The sequence below is a fragment of the Callithrix jacchus genome, chromosome 14, assembly GCF_049354715.1.
Source record: "Callithrix jacchus isolate 240 chromosome 14, calJac240_pri, whole genome shotgun sequence".
In the NCBI taxonomy this organism is placed as follows: Eukaryota; Metazoa; Chordata; class Mammalia; order Primates; family Cebidae; genus Callithrix; species Callithrix jacchus.
In genome coordinates this window covers 21144172-21172011 of record NC_133515.1, presented here as the reverse complement: position 1 = coordinate 21172011, position 27840 = coordinate 21144172, and the positions used below count along the sequence as shown (strand labels likewise).

Genomic DNA, 27840 nt, shown 5'->3' with positions numbered 1-27840 from the left:
TCAGGTTTAGTCACATGGGCTTTATATTTAATTGTCTCCTACTGTAAATGTTAAGAACATAAACTCCTAAAAGACAGAGGCCATTTTTCTTTTTCTCTCACCTTTCATACATCTCCTAGTAATTCTACACATAAGAATAAACACTCAAACATATTTTTAGAAGTTATTTATGGATGGCTTTGAATATAAAAACAGTGATAAGATTCATTCAAACAAGAGCTGACAATTAGGTTACTTAAAATCCCGGATACTACTGCATACACAGCTTAGGCTAAAATTAAAATGACTGACAATACAAAAGGTTAGCAAGGACATGGAGCAACTGAAACTAGAACATATTGTCCTGGGCCTGATTTGCCCCATCCTTGCCTTGGCATGTCCCTGCCCTGACCATACTATGGTCTTGCTTATCTGCTCTCTTCAAAGCCCAAAAGCCAGAAATCCAGTGGGTCCTCTCTGAAGGAGAGGTGTGTGGACAAGCATCCTTTTACAGTGTATGAGCCCATGCAAGACCACACTCACTTCCTGAAACTGATTAGATTGTACAGGAAGGGGTAAATTGGCTGATTAGATTTAGAGAGTACAGAAGGCCACACTTGGGGGCTCAAAGCTCAATAGACGAGTTTGAGATGAGATGCAAGAAAGTTGACTTAGCACAGGTTTTCAAAGAAATATTTTATATAAAACAATTATTTCATTAAATATATTTTTATTTTTCTCATTTTAATTTGTTTCTTTTGAAACAGTGTCTCACTCCTTTGCTCTGGTTGGAGTGCAATGGCTCAATCTCAGCTTACTGCAACCTCTGCCTACCTGGGTCAAGTGATTCTCCTGCCTCAATCTCCCAAGTAGCTGAGATTACAGGCACCTGCCATTATGCCCAGCTAATTTGCGTATTTTTAGGAGAGACAGGATTTCACCATGTTGGTCAGGCTGGTCTGGAACTCCTGACCTCAGGTGATCCTCCCACCTTGGCCTCCCAAAGTGCTGGGATTACAGGTATGAGCCACCGTGCCCAGCCACATGCAAACTTTTAAAATTTTGTTTCTTACTCTGAGTTTTAAAATTATAATTGTTTAAGTGCCTAGCCATTATTTATCTGAATATGCCCAAAGATAAAACATTAACTAAGATTACCAACACATCTGAACTGTGTAACTCTCTAGTTTCAAAAAGTGTATCGAGGGACTCAACTATGTTTTATATAATTGTATATATAATGCTTAGTGGATTTAGTTGGATCAGTCTTTTTTTCTTATTTTTACTATTTTATGACTATTTCATGATGATTGTTTTATATAAAAATAAAATCATTTTTTCAATTCATACACATTTTTGAATAATTTTAAAACAGATAGTTTACATATACATGTACATAAATATTAATAACAATGTATCAATATTTTTTAAATTATCTATTATTTACACAATAATAATCATTATTATTATTACCTTTTTTTGAGATGAAGTTTCCCTCTGTCACCCAGGCTGGAGTGCAATGGCATGATCTCAGTTCACTGCAACCTCTGCCTCCCAGATTCAAGCAATTCTCCTGCCTCAGCCTCCCAAGTGGCAGGGATTACAGGTGTCTGCCACTATGCCTGGCTAATTTTTGTATTTTTAGTAGAGATGGGGTTTCACCATGTTGGCCAGGCTGGTCTCAAACTGCTGACCTTAGGTGATCTGCCTCCCAGCATGCTGGAATTTCAGGCATTAGTCAAGATGCCTGACTGCTATTTATGCAATAATTATATGCATAATTATCGTTAATAGTGTATAAAAGATATTTTTAACACAGTTGTCATACTAATAGATTTTGTTGTTGTTTACCGTGATTTAATAAATCACCAATGTTTACACATAGTTGAATTAAGAAATTATCTAATGTTTGGGAATTTAGGTCATTTCTATAAACTTAAAATTAACAAACCTGCTAGAAATTGAAAAAGTAAAAATCTAAGTAAAAGTCACCATTTTACATATTAACAGATATTTTAAAAATTACATACTTTAGAAAAGCCAGCGTATTCTAGAAAAAGATCGAGTGGCTGTCTTTTTATTCAATCCATGGCATTGCAAATTAATATGTTTTCTGAAGTGTCATTTGATCAGCATTATGCTTCAAAAGTTAAGTAAAGGTAATCATAGATACATATATGCAGAGTTTTCCAGAAATGTTGTTCTTTGACACATTTAAGTGTCAAACACTTCTTAAAATATTGTATATTATCTACCTAAGTGTAGAGAAGAAAGACTTTCTAGTATTCTAACTTTTCAGTAAAATTTCAATGCTATGTTGTGCAGAATGCCCTGTATTAGACAGAAATAAACAATAAGCAACTTATGAGATGCATAAAAAAGAATACATAACAGTTGCAAATTCTAGTGCTAGAGGCTGAAAAAGTTACCATCTATTATACTACAATTATGTCATCATGCAGAATAGGTAAGAGGGAAAAATTGTATCTGATTACCTAACTAAAAATTATTGTTATGCAAGTGAAAAGATCACACATTTATTAATTATGAATTACATGCTAAAAACCGTTCTAAGTGCTTTACATGTTCTAGCTTACTTAATTCTTACAGCAACCCCATGAAATAAATAACATTTTATACTCATTTAAAGGTTAAGAAACCTAAGAACAGGAAACTACAATAATATGCCCATAGTTATACTCCAATTAAGTAGGGTTTGAACACAGGAAGTCTGTCTCTGAAAACGGCTTTCCTATCAGTGACATTATATATGTTGCCAAAGTATGTTCCTAAGTCACTGATCTGCATACAATATCTTGGGGAAAATGCTTCTTGCATGCTGGCAGAATTGATTGCAAGTTAACAAAGCTTTTTGGTCCATTTTATAGAATAATAATATTCACCTTGTCTCACATCTCTAATACTGTCTAACTCTCTATCAATGACATCACAAAAAGCCTATTGCATGCTCAGCCAAACCCCATAACAAAGGCATTGTTCAATTCCTACTGTGCAGTGCAGCTCTTCTGTTCAAAGCACAGAATGTCTCAGAGGGTCTCATATGTGTGCTTCTCTGTTTACTCACAAAATGAGTGTCTACTATGGACTTTCCATATTGGTAGGAATTGGAGCCAAAATAGTAACAAACCTATACATTCTGCACATGAGTCCCAAAAATTAAAGTAAATTAAAAAAAAAATCAAGACTCAGTCCTTAAGGAGCTCATGGTCTAGTAGGTGATACAAAGGAAGGGACAGTCATCCTGAAAGTCTTCCTAATAGAAGTAACACCTAAGCTGAAATCCAAAGGATGAGGGTAGTCTTATCTTTTCTGAGGGTAAAGTCTACATGACAGCAGTTGCCATGAGAAAAGATTTTGGGACCTAGAATAGTGGCTCATGCCTGTAATCCCAGCACTTTGGGAGGCCTGGATGGATTGACTAGTCAAGCAGCGAAGTTCAAGACCAGCCTGAGCAACATGGTGAATATCCATCTCGACAAAAAATACAAAAATCAGATAGGCATGATGGTGCATGCCTGTAATCTCACCTACTTGGGAGTCTTAGGTTGGATGACTGCCTGAGCCCAGGAGGTAGAGGTTGCATTGAGCCACTGGCTCTAACCTGGGTGACAGAGTGAGACCCTGTCACACACACACACACACACACCCACACCCACACACACACACACAAATTAGTTACGTTCTCTTGCTGGGTTGATGCCCTTCTATTTAATCCAGGCTAGAATGCTTTCTGAAATGCAAATGTGCCTATATTCCTACCTGCTTAACCTTATTTTGGGATTTTGATAAACTACAAGAAAGTAGTTACACTCTTCTGTATGTCTTCCAAAACTTACTTGAAGTATTTGATGCTCAATGTACAAATTATTCTTCCCTCAAATGCCTTTGATTTTAATCAGAGTGAGTTATTTATATTTCTTTAACTTGTCACAATCAACCATACTTCTATTATTTTTATATATGATTACCCTGTTAGTTGAAATATAAATAAATAAAATCACCTTAAAACAGTAAGTGGCATTGCTCAGTAGAATTGACAATCCACCAATTTATAACCCAGATATTCCATCTACCCGAAGATGCTGTCAGGAAAGAGAATCTCTTGAATATTTGCATGAGCAGACATGCTCACAAAACCAAAATATAAAAAGAAATCCAATGTACATCAGCAGAAAATGAATAAATTTATTATGCACCACTTACCCAACTTTGGGTTATCCACTACAAACTCACTCATGATTATTTACATAAATAGATCTGGATCCTTTAAATATTTTTTTTCTTTCCCAAGTGTTAAGATGTCAATCTTTGTGAGTAGAAGACATTGGAGAGAAATTCCAAAAATGTGCTTCCAATCTGCTTTGGAAATAACATCTCCTGTATCTGGGCCAGATGGTATGCAGGGGTACACCAGTTACCAGATTCTGTAGTTAAGGCTGCTGCTATAGCACTCACTTCTTCAAATTCATGGTGGCCAGGAGAACTCAGCAGCCAAGAGCTTCTTCTGATACTGGCCTTTTTTCAAACTTGCAGTGGAGTCCCTCTGAGATGACATTTCTTCCTAAACAGCTTTACAAGTGGCCCAGAAGGCAAGTTTCCAGGGAGTCCTGAAGTGTGGATTTAAACCAAAATTTTCACGTGCAACACCACAGCAACTTGTTAACATTCAGTGAGGCCAAGGTATGAGGGGATTCTTCACTGGCTTCTCAAACTTCACCCTGGAAACAATGGCAATTCCTTATATGTGCTCATCACGTATTATTTAGACTTCTCCTTACATTTTAGTAGACAATATTCCATTGCTCAAATTCTCTTATAATTAGTCATTCTTCATATTAACTTTCCCTATTCACATTATTATATGTTTTCTCTGTCTTGATAGACCATGAATCTTACTTTCATTTGTATAAATGCTATCTATCTATCTGTCTAAACCCTTAAAGATCTGTGGAAAAAAATTAAGTACCATAAAAATATACATGGCATGATTTCATTTATAAAAAAATAGCAAACTACATAAAACAAAAACATAAAACATGTAAATAATATAGCCATGTGTGATAAAATCATAAAGAATAACATAGGAAATAAAGATACAATTCAAGATAGTGAAAAAGCACAACCATTATGAATACATGGGGGACCCAAAGATATTGAAAATATTATTTTCTTAATATAGCTAGTAGGTTCACAAATGTTCATTTCATTACTACTTTTCTCTATCCTTGTGTGTTATATGATAGTGCTTTATGTAAATAAAATACATTTAATAAAAAATTATTTCTTATGCTATAGAGTGATTACATTTACTAAAAGTGTAATTTAATTAGTTTCTCAACCATGTGCTGAGATAGTGATCCTCTGAGCCCTGGGAGGCTAGGCAGGGCATGAGGCCTCTGGCTTGGAGCAGGTGTGCATGTTCCCCAGAGTGCTCTATGACATACTGATGTTTTCCTATGTGTGAAGTGACATGAACAGATTAGACTTGATTCCTTGATAATGCCAGATGAGAGTTTTACCATATTTACCCATTCCTCTTGGATTTAATACTGAGTTGATTCTTCCATTTCAGAATAACCTTGTCTAATTATAAATTGTTTTATATTTTTAGTCCATAACAAGAAAATAAAAGAAAAATATATACACAGATAAATATATAAGCACTCACATGACTGTATATAATGTCTAGCTTTATTTCTAATATACTAATTTAAACTTCATCAATATACCATGATGAGTCTTTCTGAGTGATATACCACAAAAATTCTATATGGGTTCGCTAAAGATTCCTCTCAGGCTGCTTCTTTCAAAGCCTCCGAAGCTGCCTGCACTGTGAAGGCTGCAACAGCAATCTTTCTCTTCACTTCTCCCTCAGTTTTGCAAAGATCCACTTTGGTTTCAGTATCAAACAAAGCATCAGAAATTCCTGAAAATGACTCCCTTGAATACTTGCTGTGGCTGCTTGGAGCATGGCTGACATGCCTGTTGATAAAACAGTATGGTGTTTATTAGTTGCCTAAATGATATAGAAGAGAAACACGAGAACATACTACAATTTTAACATTGAGTATTTCTAATTTGACAATTTGAACAAGTCACTTGTCAACTGAACTTCCACATTCAATCATCTCTAAAGACTAGTCTGGCCAGGGAAGGAAGCATAAGCCTGTAATCCCAGCACTTTGGGAGCCAGATGTGGGCTAATCATAAGGTCAGGGATGTGAGACTAGCCTGGAAAGCATGGTGAAACCCTGACTCTACTAAAAATACAAAAAATCAGCCAGGCATGGTGGCGCACACCTGTAGTCCCAGCTACTCCGGAGGCGGGAGAATTGCTTGAACCAGGCAGGCAGAGGTTGCCGTGAGCCGACCATGCCTGAGCTACACAGAGAGACTCTGTCTCAAAAAAAAATACTAGTCTATGAAATATGTATTAATTAATTATATTTTCACTTTGGGCAAAAACTTAAAGTGGTAAGTGGTTCAGTGCTGCAACAGTAACAGCAATATAGGAAACACAGCAATCATGCTTGATATCAGAGTATTTAGTTACAATTTCCCAAATTCTTCAAAATAAACTACACACAGTTGGTATTAGTATTTCACAGAGGAGAAAACTGAGGTCTGAGAAATCAAGTGACTGAATTATCTGTCTCAAGGCACATTACAAATAAGTCCTGATTTTTTAATGCATTATAATAAGTTATAGCACAACAGTGATCATTAAAGTCTTGTTTGTGATTAGGCAAACTTCTATTGCTTTTTTTGTTCTTTTTTAAAAAGTCACACTATCATGTTAGAATACCTACATAAAACATGAAGAATCATCAGAAACAGTTTTGTAATGTTTCACATGACCACGGCAGAAGAATATTTTATAGTACAAGCTAAGAGAGTTCATGCAACAGACCAAGAAGAGAAGAACAAACTCTGACATAAATAAATAAGCTCCAGAGCAGTGGCTCATGCTTTTAATCCAATAAATTTGGGAGGCTGAGGCGGGAGGACGGCTTGAGGCCAGGAGTTGGAGACCATCCTGGGCAACATAGGATGTTGGGCAACCTTATCCTGACAAATAAAAGTGAAAATATTAGCTGGGCATTGTCGCACATGACTAGTCCTAGTGATTTTGGAGCCTGAGGTGGGAAGATTGATTAAGCCCAGGAGTCTGAGGCCGCAGTGAGCTAAGATTGTACCACTGACCTCCAGCTTGGGAGACAGTGTGAGAACCTGTCGCTTAAGAACAGTGATGAAATAAGTGGGGGCAATGGGTAAGTTAAACATATGCTGTCATTGCCCAACCAATCAAACTTCCTAAAACATCCTCTGATTCCTGAGCCCGACCCTTTGATAATCACTGGACAGAAAGACAGAGCCATTTCTGGCTGTCCAATGACCTAACCCCTTCTGCAATACATATAAGACCAACCTGCAGATAGTCAATGTTTGGCAGAAAAAAATGTAATAATAGTCAAGATGTAGGAGGAAAAGCACCTCTAAACACCAAACATGTGAAAAAAATAAACATATGTTGATTATATACATTACATACAGAAGGATTTACTGAGTTTCATGTATACATAAACAAAAATATATTTAAAATAGGAAAGGGGCTAGAATTATACACATAAGAATATAACAATGATTTTATATTTTTCTGATGGAACTAGGGAGATATTTAATTTCTGCTGTGGCTTTCTTGATCTTTATGTTTTCTTTTTTTTTATTCTTCTTTTTTTATTGCATTTTAGGTTTTGGGGTACATGTGCAGAGCATGCAATACAGTTGCATAGGTACACACATGGCAGTGTGTTTTGTTTGCTTTCACCCCTTCACCCACATTTGGTGTTTCTCCCCAGGCTATCCCTCCCCAATTCCCCCTCCCACTGGCCCTCCCCTTTTCCCCCCAATAGACCCCAGTGTTTAGTACTCCCCTCTCTGTGTCCATGTGTTCTCATTTTTCATCACCCGCCTATGAGTGAGAATATGCGGTGTTTCATTTTCTGTTCTTGTGTCAGTTTGCTGAAAATGATGTTCTCCAGATTCATCCATGTCCCTACAAACGACACGAACTCATCATTTCTGATTGCTGCATAATATTCCATGGTGTATATGTGCCATATTTTCCCAATCCAGTCTATCATCAATGGGCATTTGGGTTGATTCCAGGTCTTTGCTATTGTAAAAAGTGCTGCAATAAACATTCGTGTGCATGCGTCGTTATATTAGAATGATTTATAGTCCTTTGGGTATATACCCAGTAATGGGATTGCTGGGTCAAATGGAATTTCTATTTCTCAGGCCTTGAGATATCGCCACACTGTCTTCCACAATGGTTGGGCTAATGTACACTCCCACCAACAGTGTAAAAGTGTTCCTTTTTCTCCACATCCTCTCCAGCATCTGTTGTCTCCAGATTTTTTAATGATCGCCATTCTAACTGGCGTGAGATGGTGTCACAATGTGGTTTTGATTTGCATCTCTCTGATGACCAGTGATGATGAGCATTTTTTCATGATTGTTGGCCTCATATATGTCTTCTTTCGTAAAGTGTCTGTTCATATCCTTTGCCCAATTTTGAATGGGCTTGTTTGTTTTTTTCCTGTAAATCTGTTTGAGTTCTTTGTAAATTCTCGATATCAGCCCTTTGTCAGATGGGTAAACTGCAAAAACTTTTTCCCATTCTGTTGGTTGCCGATGCACTCTAGTGATAGTTTCTTTTGCCGTGCAGAAGCTGTGGAGTTTGATTAGGTCCCATTTGTCTATTTTGGCTTTTGTTGCCAATGCTTTTGGTGTTTTGTTCATGAAGTCCTTGCCTACTCCTATGTCCTGGATAGTTTTGCCTAGATTTCCTTCTAGGGTTTTTATGGTGCCAGGTCTTATGTTTAAGTCTTTAATCCATCTGGAGTTAATTTTAGTGTAAGGTGTCAGGAAGGGGTCCAGTTTCTGCTTTCTGCACATGGCTAGCCAGTTTTCCCAACACCATTTGTTAAATAGGGAATCCTTTCCCCATTGCTTGTTTTTGTCAGGTTTATCAAAGATTGTATAGTTGTAGATATGTTGTGTTGCCTCCGGTGTCTCTGTTCTGTTCCATTGGTCTATATCTCTGTTTTGGTACCAGTACCATGCTGTTTTGATTACTGTAGCCTTGTAGTATAGATTCAAATCCGGTAGTGTGATGTCACCCGCTGTGTTTTTTGCTTAGAATTGATTTGGCTATGTGGGCTCTCTTTTGGTTCCATATGAAGTTCATGGTGGTTTTTTCCAGTTCTGTGAAGAAAGTCAATGGTAGCTTGATGGGTATAGCATTGATTCTGTAAATTACTTTGGGCAGTATAGCCATTTTCACGATATTAATTCTTCCTAACCATGAACATGGAATGTTTCTCGATCTGTTTGTGTCCTCTCTGATTTCGTTGAGCAGTGGTTTGTAGTTCTCCTTGAACAGGTCTCTTACGTTCCTTGTGAGTTGTATTCCAAGGTATTTTATTCTTTTTGTAGCAATTGTGAATGGCAGTTCGTTCTTGATTTTGCTTTCTTTAAGTCTGTTATTGGTGTAGACAAATGCTTGTGATTTTTGCACATTGATTTTATATCCTGAGACTTTGCTGAAGGTACTTATCAGTTTCAGGAGTTTTTGGGCTGAGGCAATGGGGTCTTCTAGGTATACTATCATGTCGTCTGCAAATAGAGACAATTTGGCTTCCACCTTTCCTATTTGAATACCCTTTATTTCTTTTTCTTGCCTGATTGCTCTGGCTAGAACTTCCAGTACTATATTGAATAGGAGGGGCGAAAGAGGGCATCCTTGTCTAGTGCCAGATTTCAAAGGGAATGCTTCCAGTTTTTGCCCATTCAGTATGATATTGGCTGTTGGTTTGTCATAAACAGCTTTTATTACTTTGAGATACGTTCCATCGATACCGAGTTTATTGAGGGTTTTTAGCATAAAGGGATGTTGTATTTTGTCAAATGCCTTCTCTGCGTCAATTGAGATAATCATGTGGTTTTTGTTTTTGGTTCTGTTTATGTGGTGAATTACGTTGATAGACTTGCATATGTTGAACCAGCCTTGCATCCCTGGGATGAATCCTACTTGATCATGATGAATAAGTTTTTTGATTTGCTGTTGCAATCGGCTTGCCAATATTTTACTGAAGATTTTTGCATCTATGTTCATCATGGATATTGGCCAGAAGTTTTCTTTTCTTGTTGGGTCTCTGCCGGGTTTTGGTATCAGGATGATGTTGGTCTCATAAAATGATTTGGGAAGGATTCCCTCTTTCTGGATTATTTGGAATAGTTTTAGAAGGAATGGTACCAGCTCCTCTTTGTGTGTCTGGTAGAATTCGGCTGTGAACCCGTCTGGACCTGGGCTTTTTTTGTGTGGTAGGCTCTTAATTGCTGCCTCAACTTCTAACCTTGTTATTGGTCTATTCATAGTTTCAGCTTTCTCCTGGTTTAGGCTTGGGAGGAAACAGGAGTCCAGGCATTTATCCATTTCTTCCAGGTTTACTAGTTTATGTGCATAGAGTTGTTTGTAATATTCTCTGATGATGGATTGAATTTCTGTGGAGTCTGTGGTGATTTCCCCTTTATCATTTTTATTGCATCTATTTGGTTGTTCTCTCTTTTCTTTTTAATCAATCTGGCTAGTGGTCTCTCTATGTGTCTCAATCTCCTTCAATTCAGCTCTGATCTTAGTTATTTCTTGTCTTCTGCTGGGTTTTGAGTTTTTTTGATCTTGCTCCTCTAGCTCTTTCAATTTTGATGATAGGGTGTCAATTTTGGATCTCTCCATTCTCCTCATATGGGCACTTATTGCTATATACCTTCCTCTAGAGACTGCTTTAAAGTGTCCCAGAGATTCTGGCATGTTGTGTCTTCATTCTCATTGGTTTCGAAGAACTGCTTTATTTCTGCCTTCATTTCATTGTTTATCCAGTCAACATTAAAGAGCCAGTTGTTCAGTTTCCATGAAGCTGTGCAGTTCTGGGTTGGTTTCTGAATTCTGAGTTCTAACTTGATTGCACTATGGTCTGAGAGGCTGTTTGTTATGATTTCAGTTGTTTTGCATTTGCTGAGCAGTGCTTTTTTTTTTTTTAAATTTTTATTGGATTATAGGTTTTGGGGTACATGAGCAGAGCATGCAAGACAGTTGCGTAGGTACACACATGGCAGTTTGCTTTGCTTTTCTTCTCCCCTTCACCCACATTTGGCATTTCTCCCCAGGCTATCCCTCCCCACCTCCCCCTCCCACTGGCCCTCCCCTTTTACCCCCAATAGACCCCAGTGTTTAGTACTCCCCTTTCTGTGTCCATGTGTTCTCATTTTTCATCACCCACCTATGAGTGAGAATATGCGGTGTTTCATTTTCTGTTCTTGTGTCAGTTTGCTGAGGATGATGTTTTCCAGATTCATCCATGTCCCTACAAACGACACAAACTCATCATTTCTGATTGCTGCATAATATTCCATGGTGTATATGTGCCACATTTTTCCAATCCAGTCTATTATCAATGGGCATTTTGGTTGATTCCAGGTCTTTGCTATTGTAAACAGTGCTGCAATGAACATTCGTGTACATGTGTCCTTATAGTAGAACGATTTATAGTCTTTTGGATATATACCCAGTAATGGGATTGCTGGGTCAAATGGAATTTCTATTTCTAAGGCCTTGAGGAATCGCCACACTGTCTTCCACAATGGTTGAACTAATTTACACTCCCACCAACAGTGTAAAAGTGTTCCTTTTTCTCCACATCCTCTCCAGCATCTGTTGTCTCCAGATTTTTTAATGATCGCCATTCTAACTGGCGTGAGATGGTATCTCAATGTGGTTTTGATTTGCATCTCTCTGATGACCAGTGACAATGAGCATTTTTTCATATGATTGTTGGCCTCATATATGTACTTCCAATTATGTGGTCAATTTTTGAGTAGGTGTGATGTGGTGCTGAGAAGAATGTATATTCTGTGGATTTGGGGTAGAGAGTTCTGTAAATGTCTATCAGGTTTGCTTGCTCCAGGTCTGATTTCAAGCCCTGGATATCCTTGTTGATTTTCTGTCTGGTTGATCTGTCTAATATTGACAGTGGAGTATTAAAGTCTCCCACTATTATTGTGTGGGAGTCTAAGTCTCTTTGTAAGTCATTAAGAACTTGCCTTATGTATCTGGGTGCTCCTGTATTGGGTCCATATATGTTTAGGATCATTAGCTCTTCTTGTTGTATCGATCCTTTTACCATTATGTAATGGCCTTCTTTGTCTCTTTTGATCTTTGTTGCTTTAAAGTCTATTTTATCAGAGATGAGAATTGCAACTCCTGCTTTTTTTTGCTCTCCATTTGCTTGGTAAATCTTCCTCCAACCCTTTATTTTGAGTCTTTGTGTATCCTTGCATGTGAGATGGGTTTCCTGAATACAGCACACTGATGGGTTTTGGATTTTTATCCAATTTGCCAGTCTGTGTCTTTTGATTGGTGCATTTAGTCCATTTACATTTAGGGTTAATATTGTTATGTGTGAATTTGATACTGCCATTTTGATGCTAAGTGGCCGTTTTGCCCGTTAGTTGTTGTAGATTCTTCATTATGTTGATGCTTTTTAGCATTTAGTGTGATTTTGGAATGGCTGGTACTTGTTGTTCCTTTCTATGTGTAGTGCCTCTTTCAGGAGCTCTTGTAAAGCAGGTCTGGTGGTGACAAAATCTCTGAGTACTTGCTTGTTCACAAAGGATTTTATTTTTCCTTCACTTCTGAAGCTCAGTTTGCCTGGATATGAAATTCTGGGTTGACAGTTCTTTTCTTTAAGAATGTTGAATATTGGCCCCCACTCTCTTCTGGCTTGTAGTGTTTCTGCCAAGAGATCTGCTGTGAGTCTGATGGGCTTCCCTTTGTGGGTGACCCGACCTTTCTCTCTGGCTGCCCTTAGTATTCTCTCCTTCATTTCGACCTTGTTGAATCTGATGATTATGTGCCTTGGGGTTGCTCTTCTTGTGGAATATCTTTGTGGTGTTCTCTGTATTTCCTGCATTTGAGTGTTGACCTGTCTTGCTAGGTGGGGGAAATTTTCCTGGATAATATCCTGAAGAGTATTTTCCAGCTTGAATTCATTCTCTTCGTCCCCTTCTGGTACACCTATCAAACGTAGGTTAGGTCTTTTCACATAGTCCCACATTTCTTGGAGACTTTGTTCATTCCTTTTTGCACTTTTTTCTCTAATCTTGGTTTCTCGTTTTATTTCGTTGAGTTGATCTTCGACTTCAGATATTCTTTCTTCTGCTTGGTCAATTCGGCTATTGAAACTTGTGCATGCTTCGCGAAGTTCTCGTATTGTGTTTTTCAGCTCCTTTAGTTCATTCATATTCCTCTGTAAGTTATCCATTCTTGTCATCATTTCCTCAAATCTTTTTTCATATCTTATTTCAAGGTTCTTAGTTTCTTTGCATTGATTTAATACATGTTCTTTTAGCTCACAAAAGTTTCTCATTATCCACCTTCTGAAGTCTAATTCCGTCGTTTCATCACAGTCATTCTCCGTCCAGCTTTGTTCCCTTGCTGGTGAGGAGTTTTGGTTCTTTCTAGGAGGCGAGGTGTTCTGGTTTCAGGTGTTTTCCTCCTTTTTGCACTGGTTTCTTCCCATCTTTGTGGATTTATCCACTTGTCGTCTGCGTAGTTGCTGACTTTTTGATTGGGTCTCTTAGTGGACACCCAGATTGTTGGTGATGAAGTATTTCTGTTACTTGGTTTTCCTTCTACCAGTCTAGCCCCTTCGCTGTATGACTGCTGAGGTCCACTCCAGGCCCTGCGTGTCTGGGGTGCACCTATAGCAGCTGCGGAACAGTGAGGGATGCTACCAGTTTCTTTTTCTGCTATCTTTGTCCCAGGATGATGCCTGCCAAATGTCAGTCTTTTGGATATAGAGGGGTCAGGGAGCTGCTTGAGGAGACAGTCTGTACTTTATAGGAGCTCAATTGCTGAGCTGTGAGCTCTGTTGTTCATTCAGGGCTGTTAAGCTGCTATGTTTGATTCTGCTGCAACAAAGCTCATTAAAAAAAACCTTTTTTTCTCAAATGCTCTGTCTTGGGGGGTTGGGGCTTTGTTTTTGGATGTCTGTTGAGGTGCCCTGCCCAGCTAGGAGGCAGTCTAATCACTATTTGACTGCCGAGGCTCCGCCCTGCTGTTGTGATGCTCGCCCTGTTGCTGCAGGCTCGGTCTCCGCCACGGGCTAGGTCCTGCAGCGGAGTCTCTCTGTTGTAACGGGTTGCCTCGGCAATGCAGGCTGTGTCAGCAGTGGGCATGTGTTTCAGCCGGGGTGGGTTGCCTCAGTAATGGTGGAAGCCCCTCCCCCATGGAGCACCTCAGGGACCGTCGCCACGGCAAGCGTCTGGAATCGCTGTTTTGTCTGTCCCATTGCGCTATCCCGCACACTGTGTCCCTGCAATCCCCTGGGCTGGCCCACTGCCCAAGTCCCTTTCAGTCTCAAGTTCAGCCCTCTCAAGTCTCAGGTTGCTGTTTCAACAGGGCACCCGGACAAGCACGCCCTGTGGGGAGCGCTGGGTAGGGCCAGCTGCCACCACCCCGGCTGCTGGCTTATCCAGGCAGAGCCTCTGCCTGGTGTCCCATGTCTCCTTTATACTTGGGAATTTCCTCGTTCTGTGGGCAACAAAGATCAGTCTGAAAATGCAGCTTTGACTCACCTCTCCGTGGATTAACCGAGAGCTTCAATCCTGGATTGTTCTCACAGCGCCATCTTGAGTTCCTCCCATCTTTATGTTTTCTAAAATAAACATACATTCTTTTAAAATAAGAAACAGAAAGATGCTGAAAATAAAGATATGCAAAAATTATATTATGTTGCATGACAATATATTATATTTATCATTTAATACATATATTTTCAAATGTTCTAATGGCTTGCAAGAAATCAACTATGCTATTTTTCCACAGTACAAAAAAAGAGGAAAATTGATATTATAAGAGGGACTTCTTTTTTCTTTTCCTACCTATAGAAAAGTCTATCTGGTAACCCTAAAGATCAGTAAATGCTCATTTCAGAAACATCAGGTGATCATTAATAATTCTCAAAAATATTGAAATGAAAAATAAAATGAATATAGTTTTAATTTTATGAAAATGTATTTCCATACACAAAATAAAATTTCAGAACAAACCTGAATTTAATCAGTCATCTCTGTGGATTGGTCCCAGGACTTTGATAGATATCAAAATTTGTGCATACTCAAGTTTTGCAGAAAAGACATGTATATATAAAGAGTCGGCCCTCCTCTTCTGTGGAATTAACAGGCTGACAGTGAACAAACCACTCAACAAATCAAACTGATATATCAATATAATAATCCAGATGGTAGTCAAAACCATTTAATATTTCACCTTTTCAAGTGATTTTCAGAATGATTTAAGTACGGCATTCTCAGAGTCAGGTAAGACTTTCTTGATCACATTGCTGTGCCTCAGTGAGGAAATGTAGCTGAGCATGTGAAGTCTGAAGCCACATCTGATCCCGTTGGGCTAACTGGCATAATATAACTCTCACCACATGCTTCATGCCCTTTGACATCCTGGTCTTCACATTGTTAAGACAGTTAAGTAGGCAATAATATAAAACAGAAAATAATTCCAAAAATCATGTCTTAGAGTCCAAATGGAATGTAACAGTTCTGTTTTATTTTGTTTTGTTTTTAGAAACAGATTCATAACTCTCTTACCTTACATTTTTCGTTAGCTCATTAGCTACATCTGAGCTTCTCAGATTCAAGCTCATGTCCTGAGTATCATTCTGTGATGAAAGTTGTAACATAACACAGCTACATGAAAAATGATTGTTGAGATTTGTTCCATAGAAATAAATTCACTCACTTAAGAGCCTTTACACTGAATTTATGTCTTTTCTACTTTGTGATATTTTTAGCAAAATCATTTTCTGTATGCAATACTAATATTTAAAAATACAAGTTAGGAAACAAAAAAAATTTGGCAAGTTAGAGTTCACCATCTTTAAAAGTAAAAAGTTGGCCATTCACATATGTGGTTCATTTCTTTCAATACTGTATTTTATTTTGTTTTCTTAAGAAATGGAGTCTTGCTTTTTCACAAGGCTGGATTGCAGAGGCTTGCTCATACCTCACTATGCCTCAAACTCCTGGGCTCAAGCAATCCTCCTTTCTCAATTTCTGAAGTACCTGGGATCACAGTGAATGATACTGTATTTTCTATCCACCTTTACTTGCTGATGCAAAATCTACAGATAGAAAGGGCTGACTGTATTTATTTTTAAAAAATAATGTGCCTAAGTAGACCTGGACACTTCAAGTTACTATTTTTCAAGCATAAAATGTATATTTTAAGAACCTATAATATGCAAATTAAGAACAATAGCATACATACCTACCATATCTTTAAAACTTATAAAATACTATTCTGCTGAGGCTTACAATAGCACAGAAACAGCTGCATATGCCAATGGGAAAAATGATAGTGATTATTATTTACACCAGAATAAATAGCTGATAACCTACATATGCAAACATAAACAAGACTTTCTTCACCTAGGTATCCTAGTAATCTACTCACAGAAGTAATATCAATATTAAAATAAGATAACCTACTAATGTTTAGTAAGATGCCTGACAAATTATAAATATTTACCAAGTGATAACTAATAATATTCTTATTTTTAAAACTAAACCTATTAGGAGCACGCAGCACAGTGTTTATTTCAGTCTTTCTACAATTTTTGGCTGTCTGCTATGATTTAAACACTTTCACAGAACTCACATTCCAAAAGGAGTGATGGTGTTGCTATTGCAATAAGAGTGATTCAACATAACTGAAAGTGTATCAACATGCCCTGAGTAGATGAACACTGAGTCACTGAATTCAGTGTACCAATTCCGTCACAACTTAATTAACTAATGAGAAACAATCATTACATTAAAAAAGCATTAATTATTTTATTCATTAATTTACCTCTTTCATTTTATAATTTAGTTTTACTAACAGTTAGCATTTACAACTAGCTGATCACTTTCTGTGAGCCAATTACTGTTTTGAATATTTACGCAATACGTGATTTTTAATCTTCAGAGCAATTCTGCAAGTTGGGCAGAGTAGAAGCCTCATTTCATAGTTGAGATAACAAAAGATCAGGAGTTAAATAACTTGCCTAAATTTGTACTAGTTTTAGAATGGAATAGGAGGTCTTTCAGTTGTACCCTGTTGACAAAGGAAAAATAGAAATAACTAAAACCCCCATAATTTGAATTTTGGCTAGGTTCAATATTTATGAATTTAGTATCATGAACTCAGATTCTGTAGTAGTATGTGGTAAATGAAACACAGAATCCCTGTTAGCAGCTCCCATAAACAGATGAGACAATCAAATGAAACAAAATTTTAATAAAATGCAATGGGCTTCTGAATCAAAATCACAATTAAAACATAATTTTAATAAAATGCTATGGGCTTCTGAATCAAAATCACTTTTGTAGGCAAAGGCAGGTGGATCACTTGATTTGGCTACAAATACAAAAATTTGATGTGGTTACACATATGTAAAGCATGTACACACACACATACACACACACACATTCTCTTTCTCTGTATCTTGTGTTAACACCCTGTATCCTTTGTTACAGGGGAAAGAAATGATACAAAAAAGAAAGATTAAGATATAGTTCTTCCTTTGTTTTCAAAGTTTTGGTTGGAAATTCAACATTCAGCTTAATTTACTTAGTGAGAAATTATTATGTGCAATGCACTGCTCAGTTGTTTCAGGAATTGTAAACATCAAATAGAGACACAGACTGGATCTTTACTATCATTTGGAGAAAATGAAACAAATATAGAAATGCTCAAGGAAGAAAAAGCTGTGTGTCCTAAACAAACCATATTTCTAATGATGAGGCATTTTGTCAAGGAGATAAAACATCGTTTTTCTTTTAAAGTTAGAAAATCAGCTTCATGGAATACACCGTGTTTGAAATTTACTGAAATTGTTATTCTTGTTATTGACTTCTTACCCACAAAAGAAATTGGAAAGAATTATAAACAATAAGGAAACCATTTTCCCAATATTTCCCTAAAGGTAACACAATTATTATACTAATTGATTAAATACCTTTAATTTTTTCTATATTTGTTAAAGTAATGAAGTTCTATTTACAATTTTATATGCTTTCTGCTTATTTTATATTTTGTCATAAATGTCTTCTTGTATTTATAATCATCAATTTTCATTTTTTATATTTCTTTATTGATTTATGTTTTTTTGGAGACAGAATCTCACTGTATCACCTAGGCTGGATTGCAGTGGCACGATCTCTGCTCACTGCAACCTCCACCTCAGGCACAGGCGATTCTCCTGCCTCGGCGTGTACTGTAGCTGGGACTACAGGTGCCTACCACCGCACCTGGCTAGAGCTTTCTAGAGTTTCTCCCTATACCCCTTGAGCTGGGATGAGCAGAGCCAGGTAATATAGGAGGGAATCCTATGTCGCACGGCTGCTTCTCAGCCTTTGGAAGGCTTCATCTGGAGCACTATGAGCAGGAGAAATAACCCTTCTGGAGTGGGGAGGAGAGGAGTGTCCTTAGATTAAATTCTTACATAACGATAAAAGTGAACTGCTGGGGGCTGGGGCTCAGGCTGTAATCCCAGCACTTTTGTAGGCCAAGGCAGGCGAATCACTTGAGGTCAGGAATTCCAGATAAATCTAGCCAACACGGTGAAACCCTCTCTCTACTAAAAATGAAAAAAAAAAAAAAAAAAAAGTTAGCCATGCCTGGCAGCGGGCACCTGTAATCCCAGATACTTGGGAGGCTGAGGCAGGAGAATTGCTTCAACTTCAGAGGCGGAAGTAGCTGTGAGCCGAGATCGTGCCATTGCACTCCAGCCTGGGTAACCAGTGAAACTCCGTCTCAAAACAAAAACAAAAACAAAAACACTTTTGTTTGGAAGAAACTTAATCAACTATGTTAACACCCACTACGCCCCCTGAAATCCAGTCAATTAGAGGAAAGAGGTGTGGTCTTCAGAGATGTATAAAAAGACACTTCGGGAGCCAAGCTCATTCTTCTCCAGCACCCACAGAGAGGCTTTGCAACTGGCCTTGGAGACTTCTAAAAGCTACTGCCACTGCACTGGGAGACCCTGATGCCTGAGCTGACTTCATCTTATTGGACAGCAAGCTTTGGTGAGGCGTAGATCTATTTCTGAGGTAAGTATACACTTTGCAGAGTAGGAGCTGCTATTAGGTTACAAACCAAAGCAAACAAAATTTGGGGACTTTATCTGCAAACTTAGACTTTTTTTAGATGAAAAGATGTCATTTTCTGAGTTTTATAAACAGCTCCATTTATTTTTTTAAATTATTTTAAACATAATCCATAAGTTTACAAGCTCCATTTAACCAATTTACAAATTAAACATCTTTGTCATCTGTCTTGCTGCATGATCCTCAAATTAATGTTATGATTAATATTTTACTTAACCTATTTCTTAGTTGTTTTGTAGATTATAAGCATTTTGCAGTAGTTTGCAAATATCTAGTAATTCTTTAATCTCTTAGACTCTGTAAATGGGCTAGGGGTATTGTAATCTATGTGTATAAATGTGTTACATTCTACTCTACCAGTGAAAATGTGCCTATGTTGCAATGTATGGCTATACACAGGTAGATTGCATTGAATGATTTGGGCAAACACTTTTTTCTAAAACGCAGTAAAAGTCTCTTCAGAAACCTCAGTTACTCTGTCGAAGAAAGTCAGAAATGGGTATTCATGCAGAAAAGTCTCACTGGCAGCCATGCAGAAATATCAGAAATAGAGGGGTTCTGTATTTATACTGTGTAGAAACCAGGATTTTAGATTTTTCCTTTCTTTCTTTTTTGTTTGTTTTAGATAGGGACACACAGCCTAGAGTGCAGTCGTGGAAATAAGCCTCACTACTGCCTCTAATTCCTACCTCAAGCAATTCTTCAGCCTCATCCCCAAAGTAGCTGGGACTATAGGCATGGGCCACCATGTTGGGCTTTACATATATAATCTATCTATCTATCTGTCTATATATAGTGTGTATGTGTGTGTGTGTGTGTGTGTGTGTGTGTGTGTGTGAGAGTGTATGTATGTATGTATGTATTTTTAGAGACAGGCTGATCTAGACACTTTGCCATCATGACGCCCAGTCTAGAATTCCTGAGCTCAAAAAATCTGCCTGACTTGGCCTCCCAAAATGCTGGGATTAGAGGTTTGAGCTACCTTGCCTAACCTACTTTTTTTTTCCTTCCATTTAAAATACCGCCTTACTGTCTAGTGCCTATTATTATTGCATGATACTTAGTATTTTTCCGACTGTGTGAAAGGGTAATGGCAATGCTTCCAAAAGGCTTAGAAAATATTTCTATCCTCTGTGTACACTTCTACATTTTACCAATATATCCCCAAATTAACAGTCTAGGAATAGTAAACATGCCAGCAAGTTTTTGTTGATTGAATGAACACAGCAGCCTAAAAAATGATTGTTTGTTCTATCTTGGAGAAGTACGTTTACCTTGGTTTGTTTCTTTCGCCTTGTAGAGTAAAGGCTAGCTTGGTCTGGTTTTGGTCAAAGGATGAGCTCTGCTCTAACATTTTCAAACAGGGGCCCTCTGGAAAACTCCGATGGATCCTTGTTACAGTTAAATCAAACAATGAGAGTAAAAGAGCTTAGTTAGCTTCCCTTCTCTAAACCAGTCACTGGTGATTCAGAGTGTGACTGAGTTTCAGACCATTCAAGACTCACCCCATGAGTTGATAGCTTGATGAAATCCTAGAAGCCCAAGCAACTTGGTGGACACTAACACCTCAAAAAATCTGACATTCTTCTATGCAAAAAGTAGCGTTTGGAAAGCTGGTTGTGTGTTGATTGGAGAACAATCACATTTTTCTACAGAGGTTGATGGCTCTTAGTGCCTTCGTTTTCTATTTTTCCTATTTCTGTCATTGCAAATGAAAGCCTATTCTTCTCTAGAAAAAAAAAAGGTGTTATTCAGTCACAACCTGATGCAAACTTTGCTTGGATCTTTGTCTCTCCAGGGTAGAAGATTAAATTCTTGTGGTTTTCTTCCCTTAGAAAAATAGACTCAGACTTCCCACAGGCCTTCCAGAAGGAACTCAGCTATGTCATCTGCCTGAACAACCTGGTAGACCCTGTCACCATAGGCTGTGGGTACAGCTTCTGTAGACCCTGTCTCTGCCTTTCCTGGGAAGGAGCCCGAAGTCCTGCCAACTGCCCTGCATGCAGGGAACCATCACACCAAATGGATTTCAAAACTAACATTTTTCTGAAGAATTTAGTGACGATTGCCAGGAAAGCCAGTCTCTGGCAATTCCTGAGCTCTGAGAAACAATTATGTGGGACCCATAGGGAAACAAAGAAGATGTTCTGTGACACAGACAAGAGTCTGCTCTGCTCACTGTGCTCTAACTCTCAGGAGCATGGGGCTCACAAGCACCGTCCAATTGAAGGGGCAGCTGAAGACCACCAGGTAAGAGACAGTGCTAATTAGAACTCCAGAGAAGTTGCATCAACATGTATCAAAAGAAGAAACACTTGAAAGAAATGTACCGGGAACTAATGGCAATGTGCCATAAACCAGATGCGGAGCTGCTCCAGGTAAGAACTGAGGATGTCCCTTGAGACACTTTGTATTAGCTGACATTTGCCTTTCACTGGGTACCAAAGACATACTTCTTTATCTCCTGTATTGATGGTGAGAGACATTCCCACCTAGTTATAGAGATAAACTCACAACTCCTAACCTAATCATAAAACAAAGCTTTATGGAGCTGTGCAAATAGATTTCCACAGAACATTTTCTACCTCAAGCTTTCTTCTCCAGTTCATTTCATTAAAACTCTGGAAGAAAAAAATTTCATGTGAAAATAATATTTTTGTCTCCATCGGATGATACATAGAAATTATGGAGAAACTAATATTTTCTTCTTCCTTTTTTTGGGGCAGTCCTAGGTTTGAAATGCCCTTGACTTGAGCTACTTTACCCCTCAGACACTAGCCCTGAAAAAGACCACATTGTAGACAGCTGCAGCAATGCACAGTCACCACTCAACCTTTCTCTCTCACTCATATCCTGGGTCCTGAATTTATCAGAAATACATTTCGTCAATGTATAAATGTTAGAAATGAGAATACCTTCTAAAAGAGCTGCAGTGATATTATGTAGTACTTCTAAAGTTTTCAAAACCTAAAGACTAGACAGGCAGAATAACAACTTGTTTCTTCATTTGTTTCCTTGTTTTGAGACAGTGTTGTTCTGTCACCCAGTCTGAAGTGCAGTGGCCCAATCTCAACCCACTGCAACCTCTACCTCCTGTGTTCAAGTGATTCTCCTGCCACACCCTCCCCAGTAGCTGGGACTACAGGCATGCACCATGACACCCAGCTAATTGTTTTGTATTTTTAGCAGAGATGGGGTTTTGCCATGTTGGCCAGGCTAGTCAGGATCTCCTGACCTCAGGTGATTCATTCACCTTGGCCTCCCCGAGTGCTGGAAATACAGATATGAGCCACTACACCCAGCCAGCATAGCAACTTTCTAAAGAAGTATTTTTTTTATCTCTCTTTACAGGATTTTGGAGACATCATGGCAAGGTATGTTTTTAGCCATCATTGCAAGCTGAAGCACAAGGCATGCTATGAAAAACATCAAGCTATTTTCAACAAAGTGGAAACATAATTTGTTAACAACACAATGTGTCAGTGTGATTGTGTGTGTATGTGTGTGTACTCAGGTGTTTGTGTGTTATGTTGAATATCTTTTCTTATGCCCTGTATCAGATTTTAATCTTTTCTTACTCTCCCAAGTGACTCGGGGTAATGTTTTGAAGAGTTCAATGCAGAAGTTACTAGGATATAGTTGCCTAATTTTAAGATTCAGAATTGTAATTAGAGACAAATAAACTATTTGGTGGCAGATAGGGAGGGAGGCAATTATGTTTCAGTGGCAGTAGGTTAGAAATGAAGTGAATCCTTAGAAAGATTCCCTAAGAGAGCCACAAACCCATGCTAGGATTGTGGAGTTACATTACAGTATCAGAAGTGGGTGTGAATGAAGCATTTCCTGTTGGAATCTATTTCTTAAACACAGACACCAGAAAGGTTAACCAACTGCACCTGCTTCCTTGCAGGAGTGAGTCTGTGCTGCTGCGCATGCCCCAGCCTGTGAATCCAGTGTTCACTGCAGGGCCCATCACTGCACTGGTACACAGGCTCAACTGCTTCCGAGGTGAGTGTTGCCCTCTTGCTGGGATTAACATGTAATGTCTTCAAATATGGTTTCTATGGGCAGTTTTCCTAGTGTAATGATATTCCATCTGGAAGAAAATAGTCTGTGAATAGGTCTTTATATTTATAGTTTCGCTATCATCAAACAGACTAAACTAAAAGCTGGTAAAATGTCATAAGAATCGGCCATATAACAAATTACTTAGAAAAACATAAAACAGGCAGAATGGCTCCTTAGGACTTAGAAACATTCTCTGACACAATTTCATGTATACAAGTATTATGTGAGGTATACAGAACTGAGTTAATTCAGGACATTTCAACTTCAAATTAAGTGCTGTTAATGATTGTGATTTGGTGACAGTGTTCACTTTTAAGTACATTTCAGGTGAAGTTTCATAGCATTTGTAATTTTAATCTTGTGCATTTTAATCAACCGAAACATACATGAGCAACTTAAATAACAATGCAAATCTGAGGATCTGCAAACAATAGGAAAGTGATTTGGTGGTTGCTGAGCCCTTAGACAGAACTCCAGGACAGATCATGATCGATAGGCAGATAAAAGAAGTCTGTGCCGAAATCCAGCATGAAAGTCAGATAATTCTTGCAAGGAATCTGTGCTTTTCAGAAGATGGATTCAGATTTTCTCTTTAAGTATGAATTTGCTTGCTTAAGTGGCAGATCATATTTCTGGCAAAGTAGTGATAACTTATTAAGGTGTAAGAATGGCTCCCCACCTCATCTCCTGTCCCCAGCCTCCTGCTCTGCCCTGACAGGGAAGAGGCAATGGACATATATTTTATTGCTACAGACTTGGCTGCAGTGCAAGAGCTTCCAGTTTTTCAGTTGTTATAAAAAGTAGCTGACTAGACGTAGGCATGACAATCCTCCCCTTCCATATTTGAGTTTATAGAAGCTGTGATCATTGTAGTTTAACCATGTACTTGTGCAGATATCCTAACACCCTCTGATGCCAACATTTTTCCAGACAAAAGTTGCCTTTTAATCTTGACCTGTGTTTTCTAGTGAGAGTCTCTTTCTTATCTGAACCTAAGAATGTATAAACTGCTTTTCACTGGAACATTCTCTTTTTTTCTACAGTGGAAATTTCCTTCAATTATGAAGTAAGCAATCACAATATCAGCCTGTTTGAGGATGTGAGAAGTTGGATGTTTAGACCTGAACAGGAAGGTAGATCTTTGGATTCTGACAGACCTGACTATTTTGCTGCATGGGGAGTCCGGGGCTTCTCCTCTGGGAAACACTCCTGGGAGCTGGATGTGGACGACTCTTGGGATTGGGCTCTGGGCGTCTGTAAGGAGTCCCAGATAAGGAAGAATGGCACCATGATTACATCTGAGGACATATTTCTTCTTTTATGTGTGAAGGTGGATCATCATTTCCGTCTCTTGACCAGCTCTCCAATGCTTCCTCACTATGTAGAGAAACTCTGGCCTGGGTTGGTATGTTTCCGGATTTTGAAAGTGGAAGTGTGAGTTTTTTTAACGTCACCAAGAATTCCCTCATATGGCGTTACCCAGCTGGCTCCTGAAATTTCCCTGCCAGTCCTTTCTTGTACACTGGCCACAGATGATCAGGACGAAGAAACCTGACTGTGTGGGAACTGCTTGTACAAGGGAGCCCTCTACTGTTGAAGCAAGGAATCATACTGTTCAGGCTTTTTTTTTTCTTCTCACTTTATTACAGTTAAATAAAAAATATATAAAATGCAAAATATTTTTGTGCACTTTCTTACAATTAAAATAATCTCTGATGGCCCATTACCTAAAATGTATATTGTGATTTCCAACTGCTTTGTGAATGTATGGGATGGAATTCTGGAAATACGTGGGTGTGTGATTCCAGCTGAATGATCTCATGCCGGAACACATTTTGCGCATCATGGATGGACAGGATTTTGTACGCTGTATTTGCAAGTGTGAGAGCTCCCTCCTATTGATAACAGCAAATTCTACACCTCATCACTTTAGGGGGAAAATTCATTTTACACCTAAAATTTTCACTGACTCTTTGGGCAAAAATAGGGATTTAACAGTCATGCGTTCTATAACGACAAAAATACATTCCGAGGAATGCATTATTAAGTAATTTTTACACTGTGTGAACACAAGAGTGAACTTACAAAAACCTAGATAGAATAGCCATCTACAGACATGGGCCAAATGGTGCAGCGTATCGCTTCTCTGAGAACTTGCTAGCAATGCCCGAGCAAGAACCCAAAAGGTTTAACCCACATTGATTTCTGTAGCTGTTCAATAAAGCAAACAGCATCATCCAGGGAACAATAGACAGATGAGCAGACTGTCTGCTTTAAAATGTGTTTATACTTACAATTCACACAGATTGTGAATTCTCACTGATGAGCTAGACCTGAGACATAATCATCATGTTACAGTGGGAACATATTAGTAACAGGAAAACAAGACAAAACAAGCAAAACCCAGTTCTGATGAAAACTCAGATTCTAGTGAGTCAATTGAGTCTATCTACCCACCAAATGGTCATTTTCATGATCACTTGCCATTAAATAATGGCAACAGATATTCTATTTCCCGTCTAGCAGATAATTCTGACTGATGTCTGGGGTTCCTTAGTTGGGGCTGTTACCTCGAATATATTTAAACGACCTCTCCAGGTAGCCACTTGAGCTTGCTCACAGCATGGTAGTTAACTTTCCACAGTGAAGATTCCCACAGAGTCAGGAGAAGTGCTATTATGCTGCAGACTAAAACATCAGCAATAGTCACAACACTACATAAAGTAAAGGGACTAGAACACTCAACAGTATCAGTCTTGAAGTTACATCATAGGAAAAGAATGTGGGATGGAATATATATTTAAGAAGTGGACATTGAGGATCTACATTCAGAGATCGGGGTCCTATAAAACATGAGATCTCACGAGCCTCTTAGATCTGCCCCAGATTCGTGTAAAAGGGCAATTGACTATCGAGACCAAAAACGAATTAAATATTCTTTTGGAATTTTTTTTCAAGATTTGGTATCAACTGGACAATCATTATGAACACAACATGGCAAAACCATTGAGGAAGATGCGCAGGATACTGGAGTAGAGGAAGGAAGGGATGATCCATATCCTTCAAGATGACCAGAGACAGACCCAGTAATTCTAGGACAGTGAGATGAAAAAGGTCAGTGCACCCTTGGCAGGAACTCCTCTGATGTCTCTAAGTGGCTGGAAACTATTCATGTAGGCCTTCTGAGTGCCTTGTACTTTTCCAAAACTCCCAACTTTGCCGTGTCTTCAAATTAACCTAATGTAAACAAATCACTCACTATTTTATAAATGTTCAAAAAAACAAAGTATGTCATTGACTTTAGATGGGGAATATTTATGGGGCTGTTACCTTGACCATTCCCCGTTTTGTGGCTGGCGGATAAAGAGAGACCTTTGTTCTGGTAAAATACAGGAAGTTGGATTAGTTATGCAAATGTGTTTCTGGAAACAAATAATAGAAACGAAAGGAAGAATGCACTTCAGGAAAGAGGAAAAACACCGATGCTCCTGAATGTTCAACATCCTGATGCCCCATCGTCAGTCAGTGCCAGGAGTAGCCCCACATCTGGGTTATAGTGCATTCCTTCAGCTCCTCATACATTTCTTTTAAAATCTCCCTCCTATGGGTCATTCTGGCATTGCTTTTATTGAGTTGTTAAAAAATGTCTTTGCCCTCCTTTAGACAGGCATGTCTCTGAACCTGGACCACTGTTACTGTTTATTCACCAGCAAAGTTTCCATTCATCCTTCAAGACTCATCCAGAGTTGATCTTTGATTCTGTGTGCCTAATAGATGGATATTTGTGGCAATTATCATGTTGTACTGAGATTATTGTTTTGTGTGTCTGTAACTTCTACTAGATTGTGAGGTCTGGCTGAAGTGACAATGCCAACAAGATCAAGAGAAAGATTGAATCACAGATTCACAGTCTAATCCCATCACTTTTAGGTTTCAAATAATGACAGCAAAATTTTATTTTATACTGCTGATTTTGAAACTTCACCTGGGTCTTCAGTACAAACAAAAGAAAGATAAAGTGATAGGGAATGAGAAAATCAGATATAAAATTATGGAGACTGTCATCATTTAAACCATCATAAATTCCATGGTTTGGCTTGTCCCTGTGAAATCACATGTTGAAATTGATCTCCAATTGGGCAGTGTTGAAAAGTAGGGCTTACTGGGAGGTGTTTGGGTCATGGGAATCAATCCCTCACATATAGGTTAATGCCTTCATGTTGTGGGGTGAGATGGGTGGCGAATTTTAGCTTTAGCAGGAATGAGTTTGTTCCAGAGAACATACTGTGGAAAGGAGTCTGTCTTCCTGGTTCCTCTCTCTTGCTTTCTCTCTCACTGTGTGGTCGCTTTGGACCCACCTGCTCCTTCTCCACTCCCTTCCATAAATGAACTCAGTCTGAGTCCCTCACCAGGTCCAGCTGTCCAATGGTAGACTTTCAGCCACCAGAATTGTGAGCATAATAAACTTCTTTCTTTTAA

At 38.5% G+C, this 27840-nt stretch overlaps 1 protein-coding gene and 1 pseudogene across 6 annotated transcripts in view; one reads left to right on the top strand and one right to left on the bottom strand.

The window, feature by feature from the left end:
• Window positions 1-1921: 1921 nt before the first annotated feature.
• Window positions 1922-27840, bottom strand: part of LOC144579144 (uncharacterized) — a 60430-nt gene continuing 34511 nt past the window's right edge. The window contains exons 2-6 of one of the 5 annotated variants that reach the window (XR_013526058.1): window positions 20799-21022; window positions 20568-20684; window positions 14701-14780; window positions 5730-5982; window positions 1927-4718 (exon numbers count right to left, since the gene is read on the bottom strand). Coding sequence is in view for 1 of the 5 variants with exons in the window: in XM_078348412.1 (XP_078204538.1) it covers window positions 5861-5982; window positions 14701-14780; window positions 20568-20684; window positions 20799-20803 (324 nt within the window). In the remaining 4 variants the exon portion in view is untranslated. Of the gene's footprint in view, window positions 5983-14700; window positions 14781-15174; window positions 18166-20567; window positions 20685-20798; window positions 21023-27840 lie in introns of those variants that run through there. The other 4 variants (XM_078348412.1, XR_013526061.1, XR_013526060.1 and 1 more) reach the window with 4 other exon arrangements.
• On the top strand, window positions 23079-25024 carry LOC118142816 (tripartite motif-containing protein 43-like; annotated as a pseudogene). The gene is made up of 2 exons (XR_013526034.1): window positions 23079-23301; window positions 24405-25024. The product of XR_013526034.1 is annotated as a tripartite motif-containing protein 43-like (transcript).